At 38.0% G+C, this 24,963-nt stretch overlaps 1 protein-coding gene across 2 annotated transcripts in view; it reads right to left on the bottom strand.

The window, feature by feature from the left end:
- Window positions 1-15,294, bottom strand: part of cdh13 (cadherin 13, H-cadherin (heart)) — a 419,907-nt gene extending 404,613 nt beyond the window's left edge. For both annotated transcript variants that reach the window (XM_067390159.1, XM_067390158.1), the window contains exon 1: window positions 15,177-15,294. In XM_067390159.1, coding sequence (XP_067246260.1) covers window positions 15,177-15,221 — 45 coding nt within the window. In that variant the 5' untranslated portion in view covers window positions 15,222-15,294. The remainder of the gene's footprint in view (window positions 1-15,176) is intronic.
- Window positions 15,295-24,963: the final 9,669 nt, after the last annotated feature.

Here is a 24,963-nt window from a genome sequence, read left to right as displayed (position 1 = left end):
GCAGAAATTACACACTTCGCCTTATGCACTTCCTTTTATAATGTTTAAATGTCATCTCCTGTCTAACATCCCAAATAAAATACTTCATAATAACAGCCCTGACATACAATATGTCTCTCATTATTACTGCTTTCTAATTACAAATAAAAGTGCTTCTGCAGAAGCCCAGCTTAATCCAAATTCATTAAGTGATACCAAAAATACACAGCCAGCAGATGCAAGTGCCACGAACACATGCCCACATTCTCCCACACGCAGGCTCTGTCTGTAAAACTCAAGAGGGAGGTGAGGGTCACTAACAACAGGACTTACAATGACGGCTGAAAATGCCACTGGCACAATCTCAATTTTTAAAAAAGGCATACAGCGACAGCTGTGTCATTATTTGGGCACTTCAGGACACAATCACCACGTGCCCATCAGCCCTACAGCCAACACACCCCACCAGAGCCATTCGGTAGGTGGTGCAACAGCTGTGTCGCCCCCAGATACTTTATTTGGTAAAGGACTAAATATTCAGTGAGCAGATTCAGAATTAGATTCAGAGTGTCTGTTATTCTTCCTTCACTTTTTTTCGTGGCGAATGGATGTCAGTAGGGTATGATGGCTCAGAGGGGTTTGTCTGTCTCTAATGCAGAAATCTGCAGATCGGTACGGTCTCTGAAATACAAGCGAATGCAAAACAGGGTTTAATTGGAAGAGATTAATGCAAAATTGAGATGACAGAAGCTTGCGTTCCTGAAGCATACGGCCGATGTGCACGCTCCGTCAATCAAATGTGGAAAAATGTAGTGAGCATTACGGTTACAACAGCAAACCTGGCAAAGTTTAATTGCCAGCAGCACAAGAATTCACACATCCGTATGCGCAAGGCTATAAATTAGTTACCGAGTTCATTGTTTGAAGATGTGCTGTGAAGGTTAACTTTCACTCTGTCTAACAATCAGCCCGTATTTGTCATGTTAAGCAAACAGGACCCTGTGGCATTTCAATGAGGACTGGGTGAGGATGATATTTTGTTCCCTGCCATGCCGCGCTGTCCGTCTAGTATTCTATTAGCACCGTGACACGACAAATTATCTCCCATTGATTCAGTCAACGCGCAGAAGGATAAACAATCTTGGATGCTTGTGTAGATTGATGGTTTGTGTATTTTGCGAGTCTTAAAAGTTGACAGAGGCCGTGACACGTGCCATCTGTATCGCCGGAGCAAGATGGAGAGATGCTGCTAACCGTCTAGCTCGTGTGACGCTTGGACAGTGTGATAGCTGGCAAAATGAGAGGTGGGGATCAGCCTGTCCATGTGGGTCCAAAGGAGCGTAAAATTGCGTCCAGCAAAGCGTGCAGGATATGACAGCCAGGACATGAAATTCTAATGAAAACCAAATCTAATGCAATACATATTTTCTGGAGACCCACCTACACAATCCAAACTTTGCAGATGGGCTTGCTCAAACCAGATAATTACATGTGCCTCTGTGTCTAAAGGGAAACAGTGAGGTAAATCACAAAAACAAATATTCTACACTGTAAATGCATGTGTTCAGAGTGTGTTTTTAGGAATGGTGAAGCACAGATGTCAAATTAATAATGACAAAATATGTACTAACATCTATTTGTGCGTGGATGGGTGGGGGGGTATTATCCTTTTAGGGACCTAAGAATAGTAATACCAACCCTTGTGGGGAGTGGCGTGGCGTGTGTGTGATATTCACTCCAAAATCATCTTCTCATGAAATAAACTGATAACTGATGAATTAAAAATACCTGACCAAGCAAAGAATGGTACTTTAATAATATCTAAAAAAAACGCTGAAAAAAAAAATACAGAAACAGTTTTCACTGGGCTGGGACAATACATCGAATCTCGATTCGCGATACAAAGAATCTGGAGTGATTCTGATATTTTCCAATGTATCACAATTCTCTCTCTCGAATCGATTCTGAGCTTAGTTTTTAACAGCAGATGGCACTACTATACATGTTTTAGAAACACTCGTACACTGCCTGCTTCCAGTTCCTTTACACACACCACTTAAACCTAAAATAATCATTCATAAAGTTTGAAAAGGTTGAAGCAAATTACAAATCTTGCATCATAAAAGCATTCTAAGCCGAGGTGCAAATATTTAACCACTTACGTGACTCAACCAAACACACGAGCGCTGTCCAGCACTCTTCTTAGTGAGCATTTGAGAGTGTGCAGTTAAAAACTAGCTTAGAGCGCCATCTGCTGTTAAAACTAAGCTTAGAATCGATTAGAGAGAGAAAATATCAGGATCGATCCAGATTCATTGTATCGATCGAGAATCAATGTATCATCCCTCCCAGCCCTAGAAATTACTAGTAAATTTCACAAATAAGTACAAAGAAACTGTAAGTAACACACTGAAATAAATGTGAAATTATGAAGTACAAAAAATCTGAAATTGCATTTTCTTGTAAAACGTACTCTAATGATTTTTTCCACAGCATGTAATTAGGCCTCGTTTTCACAGAGCGGTACGGTACTGTACAGTACAGTACGTAATTACGGTACGTAATTTTTGCCATTTCCATTGTCAGAAGTTGTGAATGGTACCCTAATTCCGAACCGTACCACTTTTTTGGGACCCTTCCATTGGGATACTTAGCACAATAGTCCAGTACTAAAGGGTGGAGCTAGACTCACTGCAGAACATTGATTGGTTGACAGAGAATCATCACTTGTGTGTGCTAAAAGGGGAATGACAACACAAGAGGTGCCATTTTCTTAAGTTGAAACACATTACCGTTTCTTCTTGTGACAAACAGCCACATTCCGAGAAGCAAGAACAAGATCTGCTGTATGTCCTCCATTGTTTTTTACTGTTTCGTTTTCACAAGAATGACATTGATTAGGGCTGGGCGATATATCGCATGCGATTGTCAGGCGCATTTCGTCAGTAAAGCCGGTTCCCTGATTACCGCTAAATCGCCATCACCTGCAGTCCCTCCTTTTGCACTACATAAAAGGCTTAAAATAGTAAGTATGCAACTTGGGGTAGACATACACCAGTAAATGGTGTCCGACTTACAAAATGATTTGTTTACTGTCAATGAATCTCAATATATGGTCCATTAAAAATCAATAGTACATGTATGTAGATTCCTGGTTCAATATGACTTAAATTGATCATTAGTCTAAAATATCCCATGCACATTTACATTTTATTAAAAAAAAACAGCAAAATATTATATCCACTTTTATTAGCTAGAATATTGAAATGCATCAAGAATTACATATAATACAAAAAAAAAAAAAAAAAACCTGACATCCAATCCAAGTCCAATTTTGAAGCAAATCACCACTGTACAACCCAGCTTTGAAAAGTCTATGTGTATATATTTCACAATAAAAATCTCTGCTTCCTTTTAATATGAACATTTGCTTTCTGCACTAGATACATGTGATCTTCAGACAATATTAATTTGCACTTCAGTAGTGATGTCTGATTCATCAAGCGAATACAAAGGATTCTTTGTTCTTGTCACTTGTTTACCCATCGGAAAAAAACTGAGAAATGTTTCTGAAGTATGCAGAGTCCTTACTTTAATACTTTTACTAAAGTACATCCATTCTACTTTATTTCAAGGTCTAATGAGGTCTTCACAGCGCTGTCAACCCTTTCAAAAGTTCTGATTATAAAGCCTTTGCAGAAACTAATCTGTGCCTCTAGGGACTTTCTGTGACTTGAATGAAGACAGAAAAAGACAGATGCACAGAGAAAGAAGTATGCGAGAAAACCGCACCATGCTGCTTGTGCATGTGGGTGACAGGTTAAGAGGATGAGGGCCAATACGCCTGACACCCAACTACAGAAATACACATTCAAAACGGTGTCCATAAGTTCCCTTTCAACCATCCACAACAACAGAAGCCTTTCCCAAAAATAGTCCCGCAAAGCAGCTTAAACACAGAGATTTCTGATACGCTAATCAACAATCGCTCCCTGCCACATCAGCATCATGCCAGTTTTTATACTGGAGCAGAAAAGGTTTCTCGGGATAGAGGATTTGTCTTCTTTTCTTAGAAATCCTTCAAAGGAGGTTGGGTCTTTATAAGAGAGGAGCTTAGCAGTGTAGGGTGTTTCATTCCCTCCAATTATGTCCCTGAAATGTTTCTTTTCCTTTTAGCTGCTAATGTATTTGCATACATCGATAAACTCAACATGCATTAGCATGGAATGCACAAATGAATGCACTTCATTAATTCTATGCAACCACAGCCATTACCAAATAGTAGGATAAAGTTACATTTTTTATGGGCTGTTGTTACACAACACCGTTAAAAACGGAAAACCTTTTATGCGTTTTGGCCATTCATTTACACGGCAACGACGTTTTGGTGGCCTGAAAACGCAAACTTTTGAAAACGTGTTTCAAAGTGGAAGTTTTCTCCATGTAAACTGTAAAAATGTGAATCTGTGAAAATGGTGACCACATGCGTATTATGTGTTTAGTCTATCCACCTTATTTTTCAACACAGAAATAAGTAGTTGTCTGTGAATGTGCGAGAATTCCGATTTATTAGCCACTAGGAAATAAGGAGAAGAATATCAAACTGTAAAAATAAGGTGGATTGGCATGCGCGAGGTCAGTGCTCTGTAAAAGAATGCGTATGTGCGCAGGCGCATAATTTCTCTTTACAAAGTGACATTCCAAATACTCGTCTGGCATGCGTAATACAGCAATTTTAGTTGTTTGCACGGATCTGTGTGAACAGGAATAGTTTTGATAGCACTGTCATCTGTACAAAGAAAAAACTTTTCCAATTTTAGTACATCATTGTTGTGTAAATGTACCCTTAATCTTGTCAGTCAATTTGATTCAGATGGCCAATCAAATCACAGATCCATTGTTTACAGTAGCCAAACATGAACTGCAGTGTAACACTTCAGATTTAATGGTGGTAGAGTTCAAGGTAAGAAGTTTTTTTAGTGTTTTACGATAAAAAATATTAAACAGATGACAGAAATATCCAATGAAGCAAATTTTGCCATTTTGGAAAATATAGGCTATAATTTATGTAACTCGTAGAGCCGTTTTCAGCATATTAGGTAAATGAGTTTACAATAATTTTTAATGTTCTTCTTTTTGATAATTCCCTAAAAATCGCTTTAAACCCATCATTTAATTACGTTAATAAAATATTGGTCCACCCCAATGTTCATGTTTTTTTAAGTGGTGCAAAGTGGAATAATTTCAAAACGTGAGTCTAAATACACTTGACGTACCATGCAGAACAAATAAAGCTAAAGAGGCGACTAAATTTGCTCTAGTAAGTTGCACTCGCACACACACTATTCTCTTCCACCATGAAGAATAAAAACCCCTCAAGAATGAGGCATTGATTGCATTTACAGTGAGACAGTTAAACTTTAGCCTTCAGAAGAAGAGCCAAGCCTTGAAAAAAGCACATTCTTCTTACTCAACAGCTCCATCAAGTACAATAAATCCAAAGGTCTGTCTTACAGTAACAAAGTCGGCATCAAGTCGGCAGCACTGAACACTTGTTGATCTTCTAAACAGATAGATTGTTTAATCTACATTCTTACATTACCTTGGCAGGCAGACAAACTCACTCAGAGGTGCTCATGCTCACCTGTTGTTGTTTTTTGTGTGGCAGGCAGTGTCCCTTCAGAATTGCTGGCACTATATCGCCATCTATAAGGCGGGAGTGGGTACTACGGGTGTTGAGAGTGGGGGTTGGGAGGGGAGATTGCAAGGCAGAGATTGATTTGCCCTCTCTCAGATGTGGCACCTAGCTGGGGCGATCTGCTGTGAATCATGGCAAATTAAAGAAAACAGAGTGAGCCACACTTAGAGAAAGTGAGGGAGAGAGAGAGAGAGATGTGGAACCTGATGTCCCTTCACATCTCTGCCAGTTACCCAAGTCCTATCTGAGACACGGCTGTAGAGAAGGGAAGAAAGGTGTTAGTCACAGCCCAGCTGAGGTTGAGGCTCTCCTGCAGGCATGCGAGAGCCATATAGGGAAGAGATCAATGCAAAAAAAGAAAATAAAGGATTACAGTCAAGGTAGGGTTTAGTTGGATGATTTGATCTTCTGTAATCAATGCAAAAACAGCAACGAGCCAAGATGTAGCAGATCAAAGCGCTCAATATCGCCGTCCAATTAGATTATGTGGGGAGGAAAAGCAATCTATCATTTTAGATGGGGATGACTTTTATGAAACAGATTTTTAAGGGCTTATGGGGATGTGTAAAATGACATTTTCAAAATCGACTAGTCAGTCGACCTAACAACTAGTCAGTGCCTAAATGAGTAGTCGATTAATCGTTCTTAAAGAAAAACTGAATGATAAGACTGGCTTTAGGCTCATCTGACCCCAATTGGCAGTTTACATCGTTCAGCTAGATGGAGCACAATCATCCTGGTCAATCAAGCAATCTAACAGCTAAAGCACAACAACAATAGAGCCGCATGAGTAATCATAAAAAGATCGCAATCTCGATCTTATTTATTATCGACAACGATTCGCCTGTGTCTATTAAACCTTTGACAAAATCATACTGGAACATTCAAATCTCTGTTCATGCTGCCGCTGATCCAGAGAAAGCAGTTTTTGAACCATAAAGAAGAGTTATTTCTGTTACAAATATTTAAATTATCACAGAAGTAATAAACTTTAAAGGGATAGTTCACCCAAAAATGAAAATGTGATGTTTATCTGCTTACCCCCAGCGAATCCAAGATGTAGGTGTCTTTGTTTCTTCAGTAGAACACAAATTATGATTTTTAACTCCAACCGTTGCCGTCTGTCAGTGAAATAATGCAAGTCAGCGGGAACTTGGACTATAAGAGTAAATAAAACTTGCTTAGACAAATCCAAATTAAACCCTGCGCCTCGTGACGACACATTGATGTCTTAAGACACGAAACGATCGGTTTGTGCGAGAAACCGATCAGTATTTATATCATTTTTTACCTCTAATACACCACTATGTCCAACTGCATTCATCACTCGATTCGTTTGGTCTGATCGCGCTCTGACAGCGGCAGTGATGTCTCGCGCATATACTTCAATGAGAGCGAGACATCACTGCCGTTGTCAGAGCGCGATCAGACCAAACCAATCGAGTGATGAATGCAGTTGGACATAGTGGTGTATTAGAGGTAAAAACATTATATAAATACTGTTCGGTTTCACACACAAACTGATCGTTTCGTGTCTTAGGACATCAATGTGTCGTCACAAGCTGCAGGGTTTAATTTGGACTTGTCTATGCAAGTTTTATTTACTGTTATTGTAGAAGTTCCCATCCACTAGCATTATTTGACTGACAGACAGCAACGGTTGGAGTTAAAAACACTTTTCAAAATCACCTTTTGAAACTAACTTCAAATAACAATTGTACCATTACATTGTTATGCCACTAGGTTGCGACAAGTGACTGTTAAAAAATGTGTTTGTCATTGAATTATTTATTCAGAAGATTTGTTCAAAAACACTGATTCATCCAGTAATGAAACAAGTATATTAGTGAGTCAATGAAACATTCATTCAAAACCATTAAAAAATAATAATGATTAATTAAAAATAATTAAACCTTTTTAAATAGACTGCAGTAATTTATATTTTGTTACATGATATTTTGTTTAGTTGTCTGTTCAAAATCATTGGAGAATCGTGATCTCTATTTTAAACAAAAAAATCCTGATTCTCATGTTATCCAGATTTGTGCAGCTCTAAAGAGCAACCAGCTATTAAAACTAAAGCAAAACTGGCAAACAAATTATCAAACCTAAAAATAACAACTTATTGCTTATGTGTAGAGGAAAAAGTTGCTCATATCAAGTCAAAATATTTTAGAGCAGAGCATAACTTGAAAAATATTTACTATGGAAATATCAATGACATTTAAGACTTCATTTCATATTTTCACCTAATATTTTCATTTTTTTTCTTGACTATGAGATCCACATTTATGATTATGTGCATGAACTATGAAAGACAGAAAGATCAGAACAGCGGTGGTCAAGGCTGCAGGGCACATCCTGTCTGCTTATCACAAATCAGATCTCTGTCTTCCATTTATCACTGTTCCTGTCATCAATCATACCCAAAAACATCTTTCTCAAAGAATATGCACACACATTGGAAAACACCACTCTGTTACACTGCCATTATTCCTACCATTAGTATTCTCTGGTTCCCCTTAATACACAAGAATTGTGCCGCATAAGCATCTAGAGATAAACACGTATCATGTTTACCGTGACATTCGGCTGTTCTCACTGTGAAATCTGTGTACGTGTGCATGTCTCTGATACAAATCCCCATATTGCCTCCGGCTCCACAGGTGCACACCGTGCACAACAAACACATATAGTTAGACAAACGCCACATGGATACCATTCAATTAATTTCTGCTTCCAACTAGTGAGATCCAGTGTCACAGATAGAGCCATCCATGTTTACGGCATGAGTCATTGCAATTATATTTGGATTGGCTAATGCAGACTAGGCCGTCTGGGTGGTTTTAGATATTCTGAAAGAAAAGATTCCAGCAGTAATTGCCTATGAATCAATATGCAAATACAGGAATATTATATAAAATTTCCACTTCTCTCTGAGGGAAGAGGCGGTCCAGGGACATTTTGCAGGCCTGGCATGCCACACGGTGTTTGAAAAGTGGATTAGAAGATCCAGGCTTTTGAGGCTCTCCTCACAATTATCTGCCTGACGGTGGGATGATCTATGCAAACAGAGAGAAGATAAACAGGGAAAGAGGGAAAGAAGTGCACTTGGGATGGATAGAACCTTGTGAAATGAGAGGACTGACAATGTGAGATCTCATTCTGCAAAATCAACGCGTGGGAACTCTAATGCAACTCAAAAACGGAGCAAACTTGAACACAAGTGAGCTTTAATTTTCCCCAGACTGTCAATGTCTCCAAATCAGTTACATTCATATAATGAGTTGGAATTGCTGATATGGTCTTGGTTGAAATGAGTGAGCAGCTCTGGGACATATTATCTTTTATCTTCATCTTTGCTTACATCTCAAAAAGGGATAGTTCAGCCAAAAAAATTAATTTCTGTCATCATTTACTCGCACTCATGCAGTTATAAAATCTATTAATTTTATTCTGTTGACAAAAAAACACAAAGCGAGACTTTAAAAGAATATCCTGGGCACTTAAAATGCCATAAATTTCAAGTAAACAGGGAAAGGTGTGCTCAAGCCCCAAAATCATAATAAAATAAAAAGCATAATAAAATAAAAATATAGAAAATCTAATCGATGGTCACTAAAAAGTCACCTTCCACTGTAGCTATCAAAGGAAATATGGCAGTACAAGGTAATATTTGATTATGTACATGATATTTGATGGACATCTGATATCAATGATACATCAAACCTGACATGTGACATGTAACAGTGCCATATTTGATTGCAGAGATGTTTGAAATGCTAGAAAATGGCCAGAGAGGTGGTGAATTTGAAGACACAAGCTATCTGAGAAAGATTATGCTCACATAAAAACGACAATGTTACAGTTATATGTTAAAAAGGGGAAAGGAAAGGAAAGGAAAGGAAAGGAAAGGAAAGGAAAGGAAAGGAAAGGAAAGGAAAGGAAAGGAAAGGAAAGGAAAGGAAAGGAAAGGAAAGGAAAGGAAAGGAAATGGGTTCAAAATGATTGTGTGTATTTATCTATGAGCATCTTCAAAGCATTTACAGCCTAAGTAGTTAGTGAATTTATAGTCTAAAAAGTTTTTACCATTACAAACAAATAATTCTTGACCTGTCTCTTCCTGCTGCTTAATGCCCAAAAAGCTAAACAAATCGTTCTGCTTTGATATCTCTTTCCATTACCCAAGCCTTTTGACTTAGCGCCTACTCCAGAGCGCACTATAAGCCAAACGCACAAATTTGTGCCTTAACAATACATCTCCAACATACACTGTTCTCCCACTTCGGGAGCCAAGAGAGATGCTGTAGGTCAGTGGGTCTTGATCTCTGAGACTGTAGACAAGTGCAACATCCCCACCAGGAGCGTTCTGTAATCACCCATTCTTCACCATCAACTATAACCCACATGCACGCACAACATATCTGCCATGAAGGAGTTGCACAATTAAGACAAAAATCAAACCTAACCTATGCAGCAAAAGCAGTGACCTTGGTAGAGGCTGGGTAGCGAGTACAAAGGAGGGTCGACACAGGGAGCGATCCATTCAGATCCACTGCAGTGCTAATGACTGGGTGCTCTCATTATCTCCATCATTACCAGACCTTCATTTAGCGTATTGTGCTCAATAGCTAGTGTGCGAATTAATCAAGATTTCTCACTCTGGTAACACAAGCTTCCTCCTAATGGCGCAATTCAGAGATTAAAGTACAAGTCACAGTACAGTCCCTCTGCAAGGTTAAAGAGAAACCAGACCTCCCAAATTCTCTCTGTGCTTCAGAATCAGGGCATTGCGAGGACCAGGGGTCAAGTTAGTATTGGCTGTTAACCCCTGCTGGTGAATACAACACCATTTTGTAAGCCAAATAATAACATTTTTCATTCTTTACATTATAATGTTTTGATATCCAAGTTCCATTTTAACATTTAATTTTTTTTTTTCAGCTTATTATTTAATTAATACATAATTTTAGTATTTTTCTGTATTATTTATTTAGAGAAAACTGTACAGATTTTAATATTGCTATTTATTGGTTATCAACCACCATAACACCAGCTTATTGGTGTCAATCAGAATTCTTATATTGTTGCATCCTGGTGTTATTTTAGTATTATTTGAATACTACAATAGTATTCATTAATATTTTGAATTAGCTTTAATTTTTATATGTTAAAAAATCTGTCATTAATTACTCACCCTCATGTCGTTCCACACCCGTAAGACCTTTGTTCATCTTCGGAACACAAATTAAGATATTTTTCATAAAATCTGATGGCTCAATGAGGCCTACATTGCCAGCATGACCATTAACACTTTCAATGCCTAGAAAGCTACTAAAAACATATTTAAAACAACTAAAACAGTTTCCGCCACAGTTGAGTAAAAAAATATAATTCTGTAAGTCATAATAATGAGAAAGTTTCTCATAATTATGACTTTGCATCTCATTATATTGAGAAAGTTTCTCATAATAATGACTTAATAATGACACAGAAACTGTGTTTCTGCTTGTTCATACACAAACATACAAATGAATGTTACAAAAGAAGACTATCCCGTCTCTTTTGGCTACTGATAATTTATCAATAATGTTATTTATTTAATGATATATAGATTACACTTTTGAACGTGCCATGGATGCGGAGTTCTCGCATTTGACCAGCGGATGTCGCTAGCGTGTCACTGCTCCGCTGCTTTGTGCATGCGTCGAAGTTTCTCATTATTACAAGAAAGTTTCTCGTTATTATGAGAAACTAAGTCATTATTATGAGAAACTTTCTCGTTATTATGAGATGTTAAGTCATTATTACGAGAAAATAACTCATAATTACGAGAAATATTCTCATTATTATTAGAAACTAAGTCATTATTACGAGAAAGTTTCTCATTATTATGAGATACTAAGTCATATTTATGAGAAAGTTTCTCATTATTATGAGAAACTAAGTCATTATTATGAGAAAGTTTCTCATTATTATGACTTACAGAATTATATTTTTTTACTCAACTGTGGCGGAAACGGGCTTCCATAGGTTCAACCTTAAAGGGATAGTTCACCCAAAAATGAAAATTTGATGTTTATCTGCTTACCCCCAGGGCATCCAAGATGTAGAGGACTTTTTTTCTTCAATCGAACGCAAATTATGATTTTCAACTGCAACCGCTGCCGTCTGTCAGTCAAATAATAGCAGTGATTGGGAACTTGAACAATAAGAGTCGAAAACTTCCATAGACAAATCCAAATTAAACCCTGCGGCTCGTGAACCCAAAAAAAAAACAAAATAATGACTTTATTCATCAATATCTAGTGATTCACCGAAGGAACCTGTAGGGGGAGCTTCGCAAATCTTACTGAGTTCTGCTTTAATGAAGAAAGCCAAATTGTTGCAAAATATTTTGAGAGCAGGGTTGATCTTTTTGAATCAAATGTGCTGTAACAGCATTCCCGACCATCCCTACCTAATTTATTTACCTCCTTGGCGAGGAAACCACAAAACCAATGGAACTGCAACATAATGCATTTATAGTACTGCTAATGTAAAGTAAAGGATCTAAACAGAGTAAATGGAAAACTCTTAAATATTTAAGATGCTTTGCATTTTGACATCATTAATCGGAATCGCAAATATGAAGTAAAAATATCAAGCAACAGGGTTGCTACTTCACCTCGCCATTCGCTGAGGACGCTATATATATATATATATATATATACACACTCCGTAGCTGGTGATGAGCACACTAGACACAGAGAGTGGACACAGCTGAAGCCAGCGCTTCTGCATGACTGCCTTTAGGCTTTGCGACTAAAGGGAAAGTGTGATTGTGTGTGTGTGTGTTTGTGCGTTATGCCCTGGCTGAAGCGATGTGCACCTGTTACCCTTGCAATAAATAGAAATGACACCAGCCTAAAGCAGCGCCTCTTTCTCTCATTAAGACTGATGAATCACCGGAGTAACACATAAGTGTCGGCTAAGTCATCAAACGCACACCGTCCGTGTCACACCACAAGGTCGTCAAAGGGGAAAGGGATGCAAATGGAAATTGAAAAGCGTTAAGTGTGGCCTATACAAGATTTAAAGCAAGTATGAGCATCCTTGAGCAAACAACATCCTCTTGAAACTTTAAATGGCCACACTAACTTATCTATTACCTGAGATATTGGACAGCATGTTTTGTCCCAAAGAATTCTTGCCACTTAGGGGTCTTGCAAAGTGAGGGAAATTATTTTCCCTTCCATTTCTCTCTCCCTTTTTCCCATTTCCTAAAGCCGTGCTGGGGAAACTGGGTAAATAGATAAGTAAATAAAATAAAACATAAAAGCAATGGGGGAGAGAGAGCAAAAGATAAATGTCTCTACCTCACGGGTATGCCGTGCTTATTCTGAATCATTGCAGCGGCTCGCGACTGCTTAACGTTTCATTTTGGAAACAGGGATTTATAGAGGGGGAAATTCACAGGCTCCGATACGCAAGGGAAACTTGGCGCCCTACCTGTGCGACTATAAATAAGATCCTTCTCACTTGATCACACACGGAGCAAGAGAGGAAAAAAGGGATTTTGCACCTCTGGCCAGGTAGAAGGTGAGGGCAAGACAACCATGTAGAGAGCATTGTATGAAGCTTTAAAGCCAAACATAGACAACATCTTGCTTACAATGAATTGTTAAAAAAAAAAAAAAAAATCGTGCTGTAATCTGTGCAGACTCCCTGAAGATTCAGATCACTGAGATGATTCACAGCTATAAATGTACAAGCCCAGTGAAGCATCAAAGAAGAGCTGAAATGTGACTAATGCCTAATAAGTATAAATAATAAGTACAAAATGATAGCTTTCTTGAAGTTCTTAAGAATAAAGTGTCTTTTTTTAACCTCCAAACAAAGCCTGGAGCTTTCCGTGTGATACACAACAGTAAAGATGTATTTAAATTCAATATTGTGAATAATGCATGTATCACATGCTGAGGGCATGTTAAGTTATAAATTACCTTACGTCCATAATAAAACGTTTAACTAAAACAAAAAAAACGTCTATCAAATGCATGATATCTTCAAATGGCCACAGCGGTCACATTTAAGGACCATACATTGACAGAGCATTATAAATCATTTTCTGGGCAAATAATGGCATTTAATCTGTGAGAGGAAAAACCATCAACAACCACGACACCTGTTGTTTATTATCCTGTACAAGGAATTAATAGTTAAGCAGTAGCTTACAAATGAGCCATCAGCATTTTAAATGCAAGTGGCCATAACAATGTCCAACTGGCTATGCCACTGACTGCTGTAATGCAAAGAACAAGACAATATTAACTATTAAGAACCTCAGGTGACCAGCGGTTCTAAATCGCTTTGATTTAGGAAAGAAAATCTCAAAATAACTGGAACCAAAAGGAGAGTTTGTAAAAGCGGTTGGTAGCTGAAGATGGTAGCTGGCTTCTAGCTGGTTATTAGTTGGTGCAAGCAGGTGGTTAACCAGCTACAAATGTCCCAATAGCCAAATTGGCCACTTGTAGCTGTAGTTTTGTTGCAGATCCAAGATGGACAATCAGCTTGATCCAGCAAATGACCATCTTAGACAGGCTAGAAACCAGCTGTTTCAAAATCAAAAGACGGATACCTGCATCTTAAACTGAATCGACTGACTTCTTTACACGCTCCATTTGATTCCAGTTGTCTGAAGTGAACGTGCGCTTCTCCTTAAAGGTTAATAGCTCATTTTAATAGTCGGTTTAGTTCGTTTATCAATTTCCTTTCAGCTATTCGATTAAATAGGGACGCAGTCGATCACTTATTGTATTCATTTATCAGTCTCGTTTGAAGTGAATAAAACGGTGGTTAATCGCTTGTTTCATTTGTTTGATTACAATTCGTTGATCTTGCTTCTTTGAATTCTCTCAGAAGTAAACGGAAAATGTATTATCTTAATAGCTGATTTGTTCGTTAATGGTTTATTTAGGCTAGTTTTACCGATTTCAAATCACTAGATAGGGGTTGAATCGTTTATTTGTTCGCTTATTTACTGACTTTGCTGTCTTTAGTGAATGGAGAAGGGCTCCGTGAGTCAGCCCGTCGTGTGAATGTCTCCTGATGAAGGGAGCCAAAGGAGCGCTCAACTTCAGAGCTGAGCGGAATATAGATGCGATCTGAGACTGAGTTTGCTCGTGATTTGCACCCATCTCAACCCAGTGCATTAGACTAATTCACACGAACGGACTTGACTAAACGTCTAACGTCAACGTTCAATGCATTAGAGACATCACTACTGTGATAAATAAATAAAATAGGCTAAATAATAACGTTTCATTACTATTCTTTTTGTCGTGGCATTCAGCTATAACTATTATCTCAGTTCAACTCCTGCTCAGCGAGTTTTAAGTGCAATACGCTCACAAAATAATTTCACTATTTTTCCTACACTAAAGTAATGCAAAAAAAAAAAAAAAAGCCGCTCAAGCGATATTCCTGAACACAACCGAATGAAACCTCTCGCGCCTACCTGGGAAACGAGGAATGCGATGAAAATGCGGGTTCCGAACTCCATGGTCTCAGATAAGTGGGAATAATGTTCAAAACGAGATGCTCGGACCAGCGCTGTTCATAATTCCAGAGTCGCGAGAGTAAAGCCCCTCTGCCTCGAGCTGCCAACTTCCCAAATAGAACTGCAGCCTCGTGAGCAGAGCATTGGAGTCCACCACCAATAGATTTATAGGGGGGTTTCTTCTTTGACGCTCGCATGAACCTGACATGCTCGCATTGATGCTCAAGTAATAGTCTCAGCACCTTTGCATTGCATTTCTTCATTTTTCACTGATTTCAAACTTTATGTTTGGAAAGATAATGGATGGTAGTTTAATAGGGTGGTAGATTTCACATTAACTCACATAATGGAAACAGTATTAGACTATAGAATAATGGGATGTGCATTGTTCCAGAGGGAGCTTGCTGTGCTTTTAATATGTCATGCTTAATTTTTTTTTTTTAATAAGAGAAAAACTGCTTAGACAGGGTTTATGATTGGTCATCAATCTTAACTTTATAGACTGTGCTCTAGATCAATGACTATCAGCTGGTGTGTTGTGACATATGGGTCACAGGTCTGTTATGATTGGGTTTTGGATGGGAGGAGGTAAAATCCTATATGCAAACAATAAAATGCAACTATAACCATGCATAGTCAGTGTAGCTAAAAAAATAAACAAATAAAAGAGATTTTAAAAAGCTATAAGGAAACAATCTTCAATAGTTAGTCAATCAAATCAAAGTTTCAGAATACCTAAGGAACTTAGGATATAGTGATACGAAATTGACATATGAATTGGTTGCATGATATACAATCATCTTGAAAAACTATGAACAAAACTAGAAAAACTGAACAAATCAGGACTTTTCACACTGCACATAACCCAAGGTTATCTTCGTTCTAAACACCGCTTTTAACCCTGGGTAAAGAAGCGTTTCAAACTTGTAATTTAAATGCGGGGTTAGCACCGCTTTTTACCAGGGGTTATGAAAACCCTTTGCGGTGTTAACCCCGCATTGGTGCCAAACTTGTACAGTGTGAAAAAGATGTGGTGTTAGAATGTTATAACTAGATGCTTAGCAACCGGCAACCAATCACGTGCCTTAAATTCACTAAATTCATTAAATATATAATTTCTGCATATGATAGGAAAAATGTCAAACGGCGATGGAAAACGCAACAGCTGGAGTGAAAAAGAGACCGTTTCATTCTTACCTTTATAGTTCAAAAAGTTCACTCAGAAACAGTTATGTGTAATATGAGGACACGCAATGCTAGAGCCTTAAATAGAGCTAGAGCCTTATGTAAACAGGTCAAGAGCTGGGTTTGTCCATCAGTAACACTAATGACACCGCGAATGGAATGTGCAATGTGAAACGACAGCTTATGAAAACACAGCATTAACTGTTAACCACGGGTATATGAGCAGTGTGAAACGTGAATAAAGATAACCCAGGATTCCGTTTACCTGGGGTTTAGAATGACCCAGGGTTAACTATTTCAAGTGTTAACCCTGCACTTGATGCCCAGTTGTTAAAACCTCAAAGTTTCATGATTTTGATAAAGAAAATCTCAAATTTGTAGGATGATTTGAAATGATGCTGGACTTTCAAGGTCATTTTCTTTATAACAACAAATTCACTAAACTTTTACAACAGCATCTACAGTGAAGTCTTTATTTTTTTTTTTTTGCAACCATGTGGGTTAAATTGGCATCTGTGTTTCTGGATTTTTCCTTTCGAAACTGCAGCACACCGACTGACTTGAATGACAACGACACAACAGCTACAACAGCATTCTCTTTTTTTTTTGATTTTATCATGCTCAGCAAAACTCTCTCTGACTTAAAGTTCTACCAGAAACTTTTTTATAAAAGATTTTTTTTTCCCATGATGAAAATATTCCTTTGACCATGGGCAGTGTCTGACAGAATCACTGTATTTCAGTCACTTGTCATGTCCAGACAGTCTGTGCTAAAAAAAAAAGACAGAATATTTATTAAAATCTCAGTAACAGTCTGACACACTGTCCAAAAAAGACCACAGGTAATCGCGAGAACTGATCTGAACATCTGAGTCACAGTGGCTCCAAAATTTCACATGGTAAGAAGTTATTCAGAATATAATAAATAGCTAAAATAACCAACAATGGTATATATAACAAATACATTATAATTTATGTGCCAGACAAGTAGTATTTTATCAAGGACAACCCACAAACATCCCAGCAAGGAGCTCAAACTCAAATTCTTGTAACGATTTACATGAATTTTTAGCATTTTAAGTTTGTACCTGGATATTAGTTTACTTTACTTATTTGTTATTTCCCATACGTACCATGAAGCATGACATGGGCTATTGAGTCATGGGGGCAAGTACAACTAAACAGTGTCCAAAGATCCACGAACCCCACACAGAGCACAAACAAATATCCTTTGACCAACAATCAAGGGAGTTTCATGCCAAAACGTTCAAAAACAAAGACACATTTATATTTGGTATGGGAATACAGCCATGCTTCTTTGAGCACTCCTTTGGCCCTGTTATATTAACATGTCTTAGACGCTCGTCAAGGGAACGTGACACTTCCTGTTATGAAAGACAGTGAGGCCAAATGCTCACAGAAAAACACTGAACTGCAGATCATGGACCTCTGTACAATATCCAGACATCTTAGTTAACTATTTCAGCATTAAAGGATGTTAAAAACACAGAAAAAAATGATAAATCAGAAAATACCAAATGTTTCCCATTAGGCCGAAACGTTACAGTTTCATCAAGTCTCTCCCTGCCTGTCATTGCCATTCCCAATCAGAGTTCCTGTTAAAACTTTGACTGGCTGCAAAAGAACAGAAACTTTTTCATTTCTCGAAGGAAGAAGATGAATCGAGACTAAAAGATAATGAAAGACTCTGCTTAATCCATTCATATTCTACCCACAACTCTCTGCAGCAACATACAAATGGATAGATTTGTGCATACATCTTTTTGGAGTAGATAAAGGGGAGGGGTTATGATGCGTACCATCACCTCAGGAGCCATCATCTCTACCCCCCCACCCTCCCTCTATTCCCTCTCTCTCTGAAAAATGAGGCTAGGAATTGTTGTGACGTCCTGAGGAATTGCTTTCTCAAGACAATGTTGCAGGATTGTTGCGCTATATCTCTTTATCGAAGGATCCGGGCTGGAAATAGCATTACGGCTGCTGTGGATTTGTCTAAAACGCATACGTTAAAACTAAAAGGGTGTGCGGGGTGAAGAAAAATGTTCCAGTATGTTGGATTGTCAAGGAGGCGATGAAGAGGAAGCTACCTGCAATTTTAAGTGAAAAATGAAGAACTGCAAAACAAAACCATATGAGAACGATTAAAATGTCAAGACAAGAGCAAAACATTTTAAGATAACATATCTCCTCTTCAGGAGTGAATACCAAAGGAATAATTCTCCTGATTCAATATTCATACACCTGCTACTTCTCTATAAAAATGAAATAAATGAAAAAACAAAGACTGAACTTTACTTGTTCGTCCATTTTAGCAACAACCAAATCAACATCTTAGACTGGAATATCTAAAAATGTGTGAGACTTTGACCATATCCTTGAACTGATTATGAAAATGTGGTAAATTATACAATTTATAAATACACAATATACATAAAGTTGTACATTGAGTTAACTTTTGCAAATGGCTTTATATAATTCCATTTGCAAAATTGATTGCTGTGAAAAATGGCACAAATGGAGCTTTTTTACTTTTTGGACTTATCTTGACATCCTGTTATCTTGACGTCTTGTTATCTTGTCTTGAAAAGGGAGGGATGAAAATGTCTCCTGGTATTGAATGGGAGTAAGAACGCTGGAAAATATTCTTTATGGGAAACAATCCACTCCTCCCTCTCTAAAAAGGGAAAAGAACACAGAGTACGGAGGGCAAATTCAACAATAATAATGAAAAATGGCAAAGAGGCACAGAACTGCATAATATCATATAATAAAACAGATAAATCAACAAGACTGAAAGGAATAAAATAAGTGTTTACAAGGATGGTACTTACCTCAAAGAAACCTGCTTCATATAGTTGCATTATATCAAGCAGTGTTACCTTCTGAGAGCTGCAAGTAGAGGTTTACTGACAAACAGCAACCACACAGGTTTTTTTAAGGTCATTTCTTTATTAGGTGTTTGTGTACAGAGTACTCTTACCACAGATGCCTCTTCTTTTCTTTTCACCAGGGCCGATTGTATAAGCGAGCATCTCCCAAACAAAAACCAAAGGTATGCTTTCAATGCAGCATCGATCCAACAATCAGTTAACAAGTGATCTCTTCCTTCATATTAATTGAAAGCAACAGGTGAATCAATTTGATTTACTTTCATAATGGTTTTCCATCCTTTCTGCTCACTGTGTGAAGTAATAGATAATGCAATCAATGTCCAGGTGAAGAAACACCACCAGTCTCCAGAGAGCTGAACCTTAACCAAACAAGTAAATGAAAACATCTATCTGCATGTTGCCCAATTATTCAGACTGATTAAATAAATTTGCCGTAACGAAAACAAGGGCATGGCGCGACACAATGCAATGGTTCTTTTTTGTTTTTTTATTTTTTAAATGCCAGCCACGGTCATGTTTGCAGTACAATACATGGACCTTCTACCGCTCACTGCCCAACAAAGTCAGTATATGCCAGCTGGACTGAATCCACACCCTCATTTGCACACTGTCCTCTTGATCTGGATGTATGGATGTAATTACAAATAATGGACACTAGGTGAGGCAAAAGCCTCCTTCTCAGCAGGTACAGGATGGTGTCCAGTGGAGCAGTACTCCCTCTCCCTGTGCAGGCGAGAAGCTTTTGTCCTTGGGAGTGAGCAGGTGATGCACTGCCAGAATCGGAGCAGGGCCAGGGAAAGCTCCCACGTGCCAGCACTGCTGGAGCAGATTGATGGTCCCTCCATTTGATGCTTTATTACAGCCTGTACTCTCTTTATTATGTCTCTCCATTTTCTCCCAAACAACACGCATTTATCTCTAAGCGGCTTTAGCATTTTCTCCCCATGCTTTTTTTATTATTCATTTATTATGTTACATATGTTTAAAGGGACAGTTCACCCAAAAACGAACATTCTGTCATCATTTACTCATGCTGTTCCAAACCTGTATGACTTTCTTTCTTCTGTAGAACAGAATAGAGAAGTTCAGCAGAATGTTCACACTGCTCTAGAATGGCATCTACGCTAATATCTGTCTCTCTGCTTATCCTGAGGTTTGCCGGGTGCTGGATCCAGGCCGTATCCAGATCAGATGGAGAACCTGCGTCTGGACCTGACTACAACGTAGCCCAGGAGACAATGGGCCTAAAGATCCAATTCTGGCTGCATCTATAATTCAGATTTTTAATCCCCGTATCCGCTTACATATATTTATATATAATCGATTTTTAATCTCTATAATAAAAATGTACAATTCAGATTTTGATATCCATATACATTTACATATATATATCTTCCAAGGGTTTTTTTCCCTCCTAGGACTTTTTTCCCAGTGCTAGCACGCTGGGTTTTTCTCCTAGGGGGTTTTTTCCACCCCTGGGAGTCAGCCGACATTGGCTTAATGTAGCACCATCTTGTATATGTTACATATTACCACGCTTGTTTGTACAGTTTTAACCACTTCCCTTTTTTTCTGTGCTTCTAATATGTAAAGCTGCTTTGAAACAATTACCAATTGTAAAAGCGCTATATAAATAAATTTGACTTGACTTGACTTGACTCTTTTCTATACAATGAAAGTGAAACATGACCAGAGGCTGTCAATATAAATTAAACAGTATATACAGGGGTGCACATAAGTGGTACGCAGGTACGCATGCGTGGTAAAAAATAAACGATGCGCACCAGAAAGCATGGAGGGAAGCGCTTTTGAGTACCAACAATTTTTGAGGACCGTTCACAGGTTCACATTTATTTACTGGAGTGGGATTTTTCTCCATCTCTGTTAAGATCGCAATTATGATGGTAAGTGTGTTCTTTAATTATTAGGTGTGCAACGGATCGCAGTTAATCCGTGATCCGTAAGGATAAGGTCCAACGGTTCGGCACGCATGTGATTCGCAGATTAACTGCTAAATTTAACCATCATAGAGTGAAAGTTTATCATTTGGACGTGTTTTGTCTCACTATTTAACTCATTCATATGATTTTAAAAGTGAAAGAGGTGAAAATCGGGACTCACAAGCTGTTATGTGCGCACAGCCTTGCACCCCCGAAATGCGCATGCAGAGAGAGAGAGAGACAGTCAGACAACACTCAAACAACGAATTAATTCCCCTTTCTTGTTTACATGCGCTTGAACGGACACATACACACAAAAGTATGTGAAAACCTGTCTCGGCAAGTATTCTCTCGGTTACGTCATAAGTGAACAGTTGAGAAAGAAACCGGATGTGTGTCAGTTATTCAGTCCGTGCTTTCCTTCTTAAAGTGACAGAAGCCTAATGTTCTTGCTGTTGTCTGTGTCATTAAAGGTGCTAAAGAGGATGTTTTGTTTTATAAATTTTTGCAATATTACTTGAAACTGTCTTTACTAACTGATAAAAGACTATTTATTAGGTGCACTGAAAGGAATAATATTAATATACATCATCTGTACACGAGGTAGGGCCTTAAAAACATCAGCCAATCAGCCGACTGACCCTCCGGCTTGTCTGTCACTGCCATGACGTTCGTTGTGAGAGATGAGCGCGGCTGCGCGCTCCAGTAACTTTCCACACTCCACAGGCGCCGCATGCAATGTTTTTGTCAGGAGACGGGAGTAACAACTGCAGATTATGAGTTACCTGCGATGAGTCCGACATAATGAATCCACTAACCCGACACAGCGAATGCCGGTGGTAAACACTCGAGTTCCAATACTCGTGCGCGAGTTTTGGGAGGCGTTCCCTCTAAATGAGCTGTGAAGGAGGGGGGCTGTTCTTACGCTCATTTCAAAAACTCAGTAACAGTCTTTGGTTTCTCAGTCGATGAAAAGATCCTCTTTATCACCTTTAATGTTTATAAAATAAAATAAAAATCATTATCATCATCTACCACGTTCAAGAGAAAAGAAGATAGTGAGGAGAGCAGTCAGGAGGAAAGTGATGAGGACAGCTTTTACGATAAGTGTGTCACGTAAAGTGTGAGTACCGAGCAACATCTCCAGGTGCCCCATTGAGAACCAGATCAAAAAAGTTATTTGCACCCCTGGCTATATATACACATCTTATAAAGCCATATCATAACTTTAAGTGAGGTTTTAAGTGAATAATGTTTTTTATCTAAATAAATAAAAATAAAACTACCAGTGAATTTAGGCATCACAACATTATAATGTACAGCATGAAAAATAGATATTTGAGATTTGTTAATGATTACATTTACCAGTGTTTTTAAAGATTAACTCTAAGTAACCTATGATGGAAAGGGTAATATAAATCAGGAAAATGAGCATGCATATCTTTAATATTGGCATATTATGTATCCTAAAAGGATTAGTTCACCTGTGTCATTCTCCTACGCTGTTTACATTCCGCGCTTCCAGGTTCTACGTCAAAATGGCGACTCGTTATTGGCGGCTCCTGCATCAGTATTGAGCTGACGCTCTGATGTAGAACCTGGAAGCGTTGAACGTAAACAACGTATGAGAATGATACAGAAGATATTGTTGAATAAAGTCTTTATTTTTGTTTTGTTTTTGCGCACAAAATATATTCTCGTCACTGTAGTCACGTGGACTATTTTAATGATGTCTTTACTACTTTTCTGGACCTTGAATGTTGTGGTTAAATTGCTGTCTATGGAGGAGTCAGAAAGCTCTCAAATTTCATCAAAAATCTTAATTTGTGTTCTGAGAATGAACGAAGGTCTTACGGGTTCGGAACGATATGAAGGTGAGTAATTAAAGACAGAATTTTCATTTTGGGGTGAACTAACTAGGGCTGGGACAATAAATCGATTCATCTCGATTCATGGATCGATTCTGAGATACACCTCTTGTCATGCTAATTGAGTTGATTATCTGAACGTGCTCCTCCTGAACTTTGTTAATAAAACATCATTCTCTCTTGAATCGATTTTGAGCTTAGTTTTTAACAGCAGATGGCGCTCTAGGCTAGTTTTTAACTGCACGCTCAAATGCTGACGAAGAAGAACGCTCGTGCGTTTGGCTATGTACTTGCACCTCAGAATGCTTTTGTGACGCAAGATCAATGTAAATAGCAATTCGCTTCAACCTTTTCGAACTTTATGAATGATTATTTTATAAAAGTTTCAAGTGCTGTGTGCATCAAGTTCAAGTATGACTGTTTCTAAAGCACAGAGTGCCATCTAAGCTCAGACTCGATTGGAGGGAGAATTGTGATGTATTCAGAAAAATCACAGAACTGAATGAGAATCATTTATCGATTTGCGATTCAACGATTAATTGTCCCATCCCTAGAACTAACCCTTTAACTTTTAAGATGATTTTGTTCATTGACGGCCCCAAGACACCATTAACTTTCATGGTTTGGAAAGGTGAAAAATTAACATCCTGCCCAATTTTTGTTGTCTACAGAAGAAATAAAATCAGAATTTGAAACAACAACAAGGTAAGTCTGCTGTATATATACCTCTTGTCACGCTAATTGAGTTGACTATTTGAACGTGCTCCTCCCGAACTTTGTTAATGAAACATCATTAAAAGGAACAATTTGCACAAAAAAGGATGTCTGGCTCTACATATTAATATTGTGCTTTTGAATGCACTTAACTGCACAAATAATGTTCCCTTCCACTTAAGTGGACATTTACTAGGATTAGATGAATGTGAAATGAGGGTCCATTAGATCACTGATTCTCAACTGGTGGGTCACGACCCGAAAATGGGTTTTAAGGTTTGTTCTGCAGGAAAAAATAATGCTAAATGGAATTAATAATACTATATATATATTATAGCAACGGTTTTGCTTCCCATGTCATATTTCAATTTTTAATTTGGTGCTGTGTTGTGCCAAAAGCCACAAAAGCAGTTATTATAAAGAGAAACACTACATCAATAATAATAAAGTTTATTAATATCAATAAACAAATGTCTGCTAAAAGGGTCAGCTTTTATAGAGAACAGAGTGTGTCAAGTCACATGGCAGCAAAAGTCTTTATAAATATGCTACTGTAGTTGCTCAGTCATTTGTGAACAATTTGAGGTTTTTAACCTCTTGAGGTGACCTTAAATCTAGTGTGAAGGGTTCTGTCTTGTATGACAGAACCTCTAAAGCTTTTCAAACTAAAATCAAAACACATGTAACTAAATTCAAACTCATGTAACATGTGGATTTGTGCTTTCTAATGTGCCCAAAGCTCTTTTGCAATAAATTCAGGAACATTTCTCCCCTAGATGCATAAACTCTTTACTGACAGAATTTACAAGCACCAATTCATCAGCTGGAGCAGGTGGCCTCATGGACAGTGAACTCCAGAACATGCCTTGATTTCCATAAACTATTGTTATAGCTTAAGAATAAATTAGTCTGATAACTATAAAGCATTAGTCTTATTAGTCATAATAAATTACTCTGGCCTGTGTCAATTAAATGTCTACCTTGGCCATAGCAAACACATCATCTTTACTTTACTATACACATGAACTTGTGGATAAACCCCTCGCCACACACACAAATATTAACGTGTTGTGAAAGCAAACATCCATAAACATAGAAAACAAAAATGAAAAAGTAATTTTTCCCA

The sequence above is a fragment of the Chanodichthys erythropterus genome, chromosome 7 (genome assembly GCF_024489055.1).
Source record: "Chanodichthys erythropterus isolate Z2021 chromosome 7, ASM2448905v1, whole genome shotgun sequence".
Classification (NCBI taxonomy): Eukaryota; Metazoa; Chordata; class Actinopteri; order Cypriniformes; family Xenocyprididae; genus Chanodichthys; species Chanodichthys erythropterus.
This window is presented reverse-complemented; position numbering and strand designations above follow the sequence as displayed.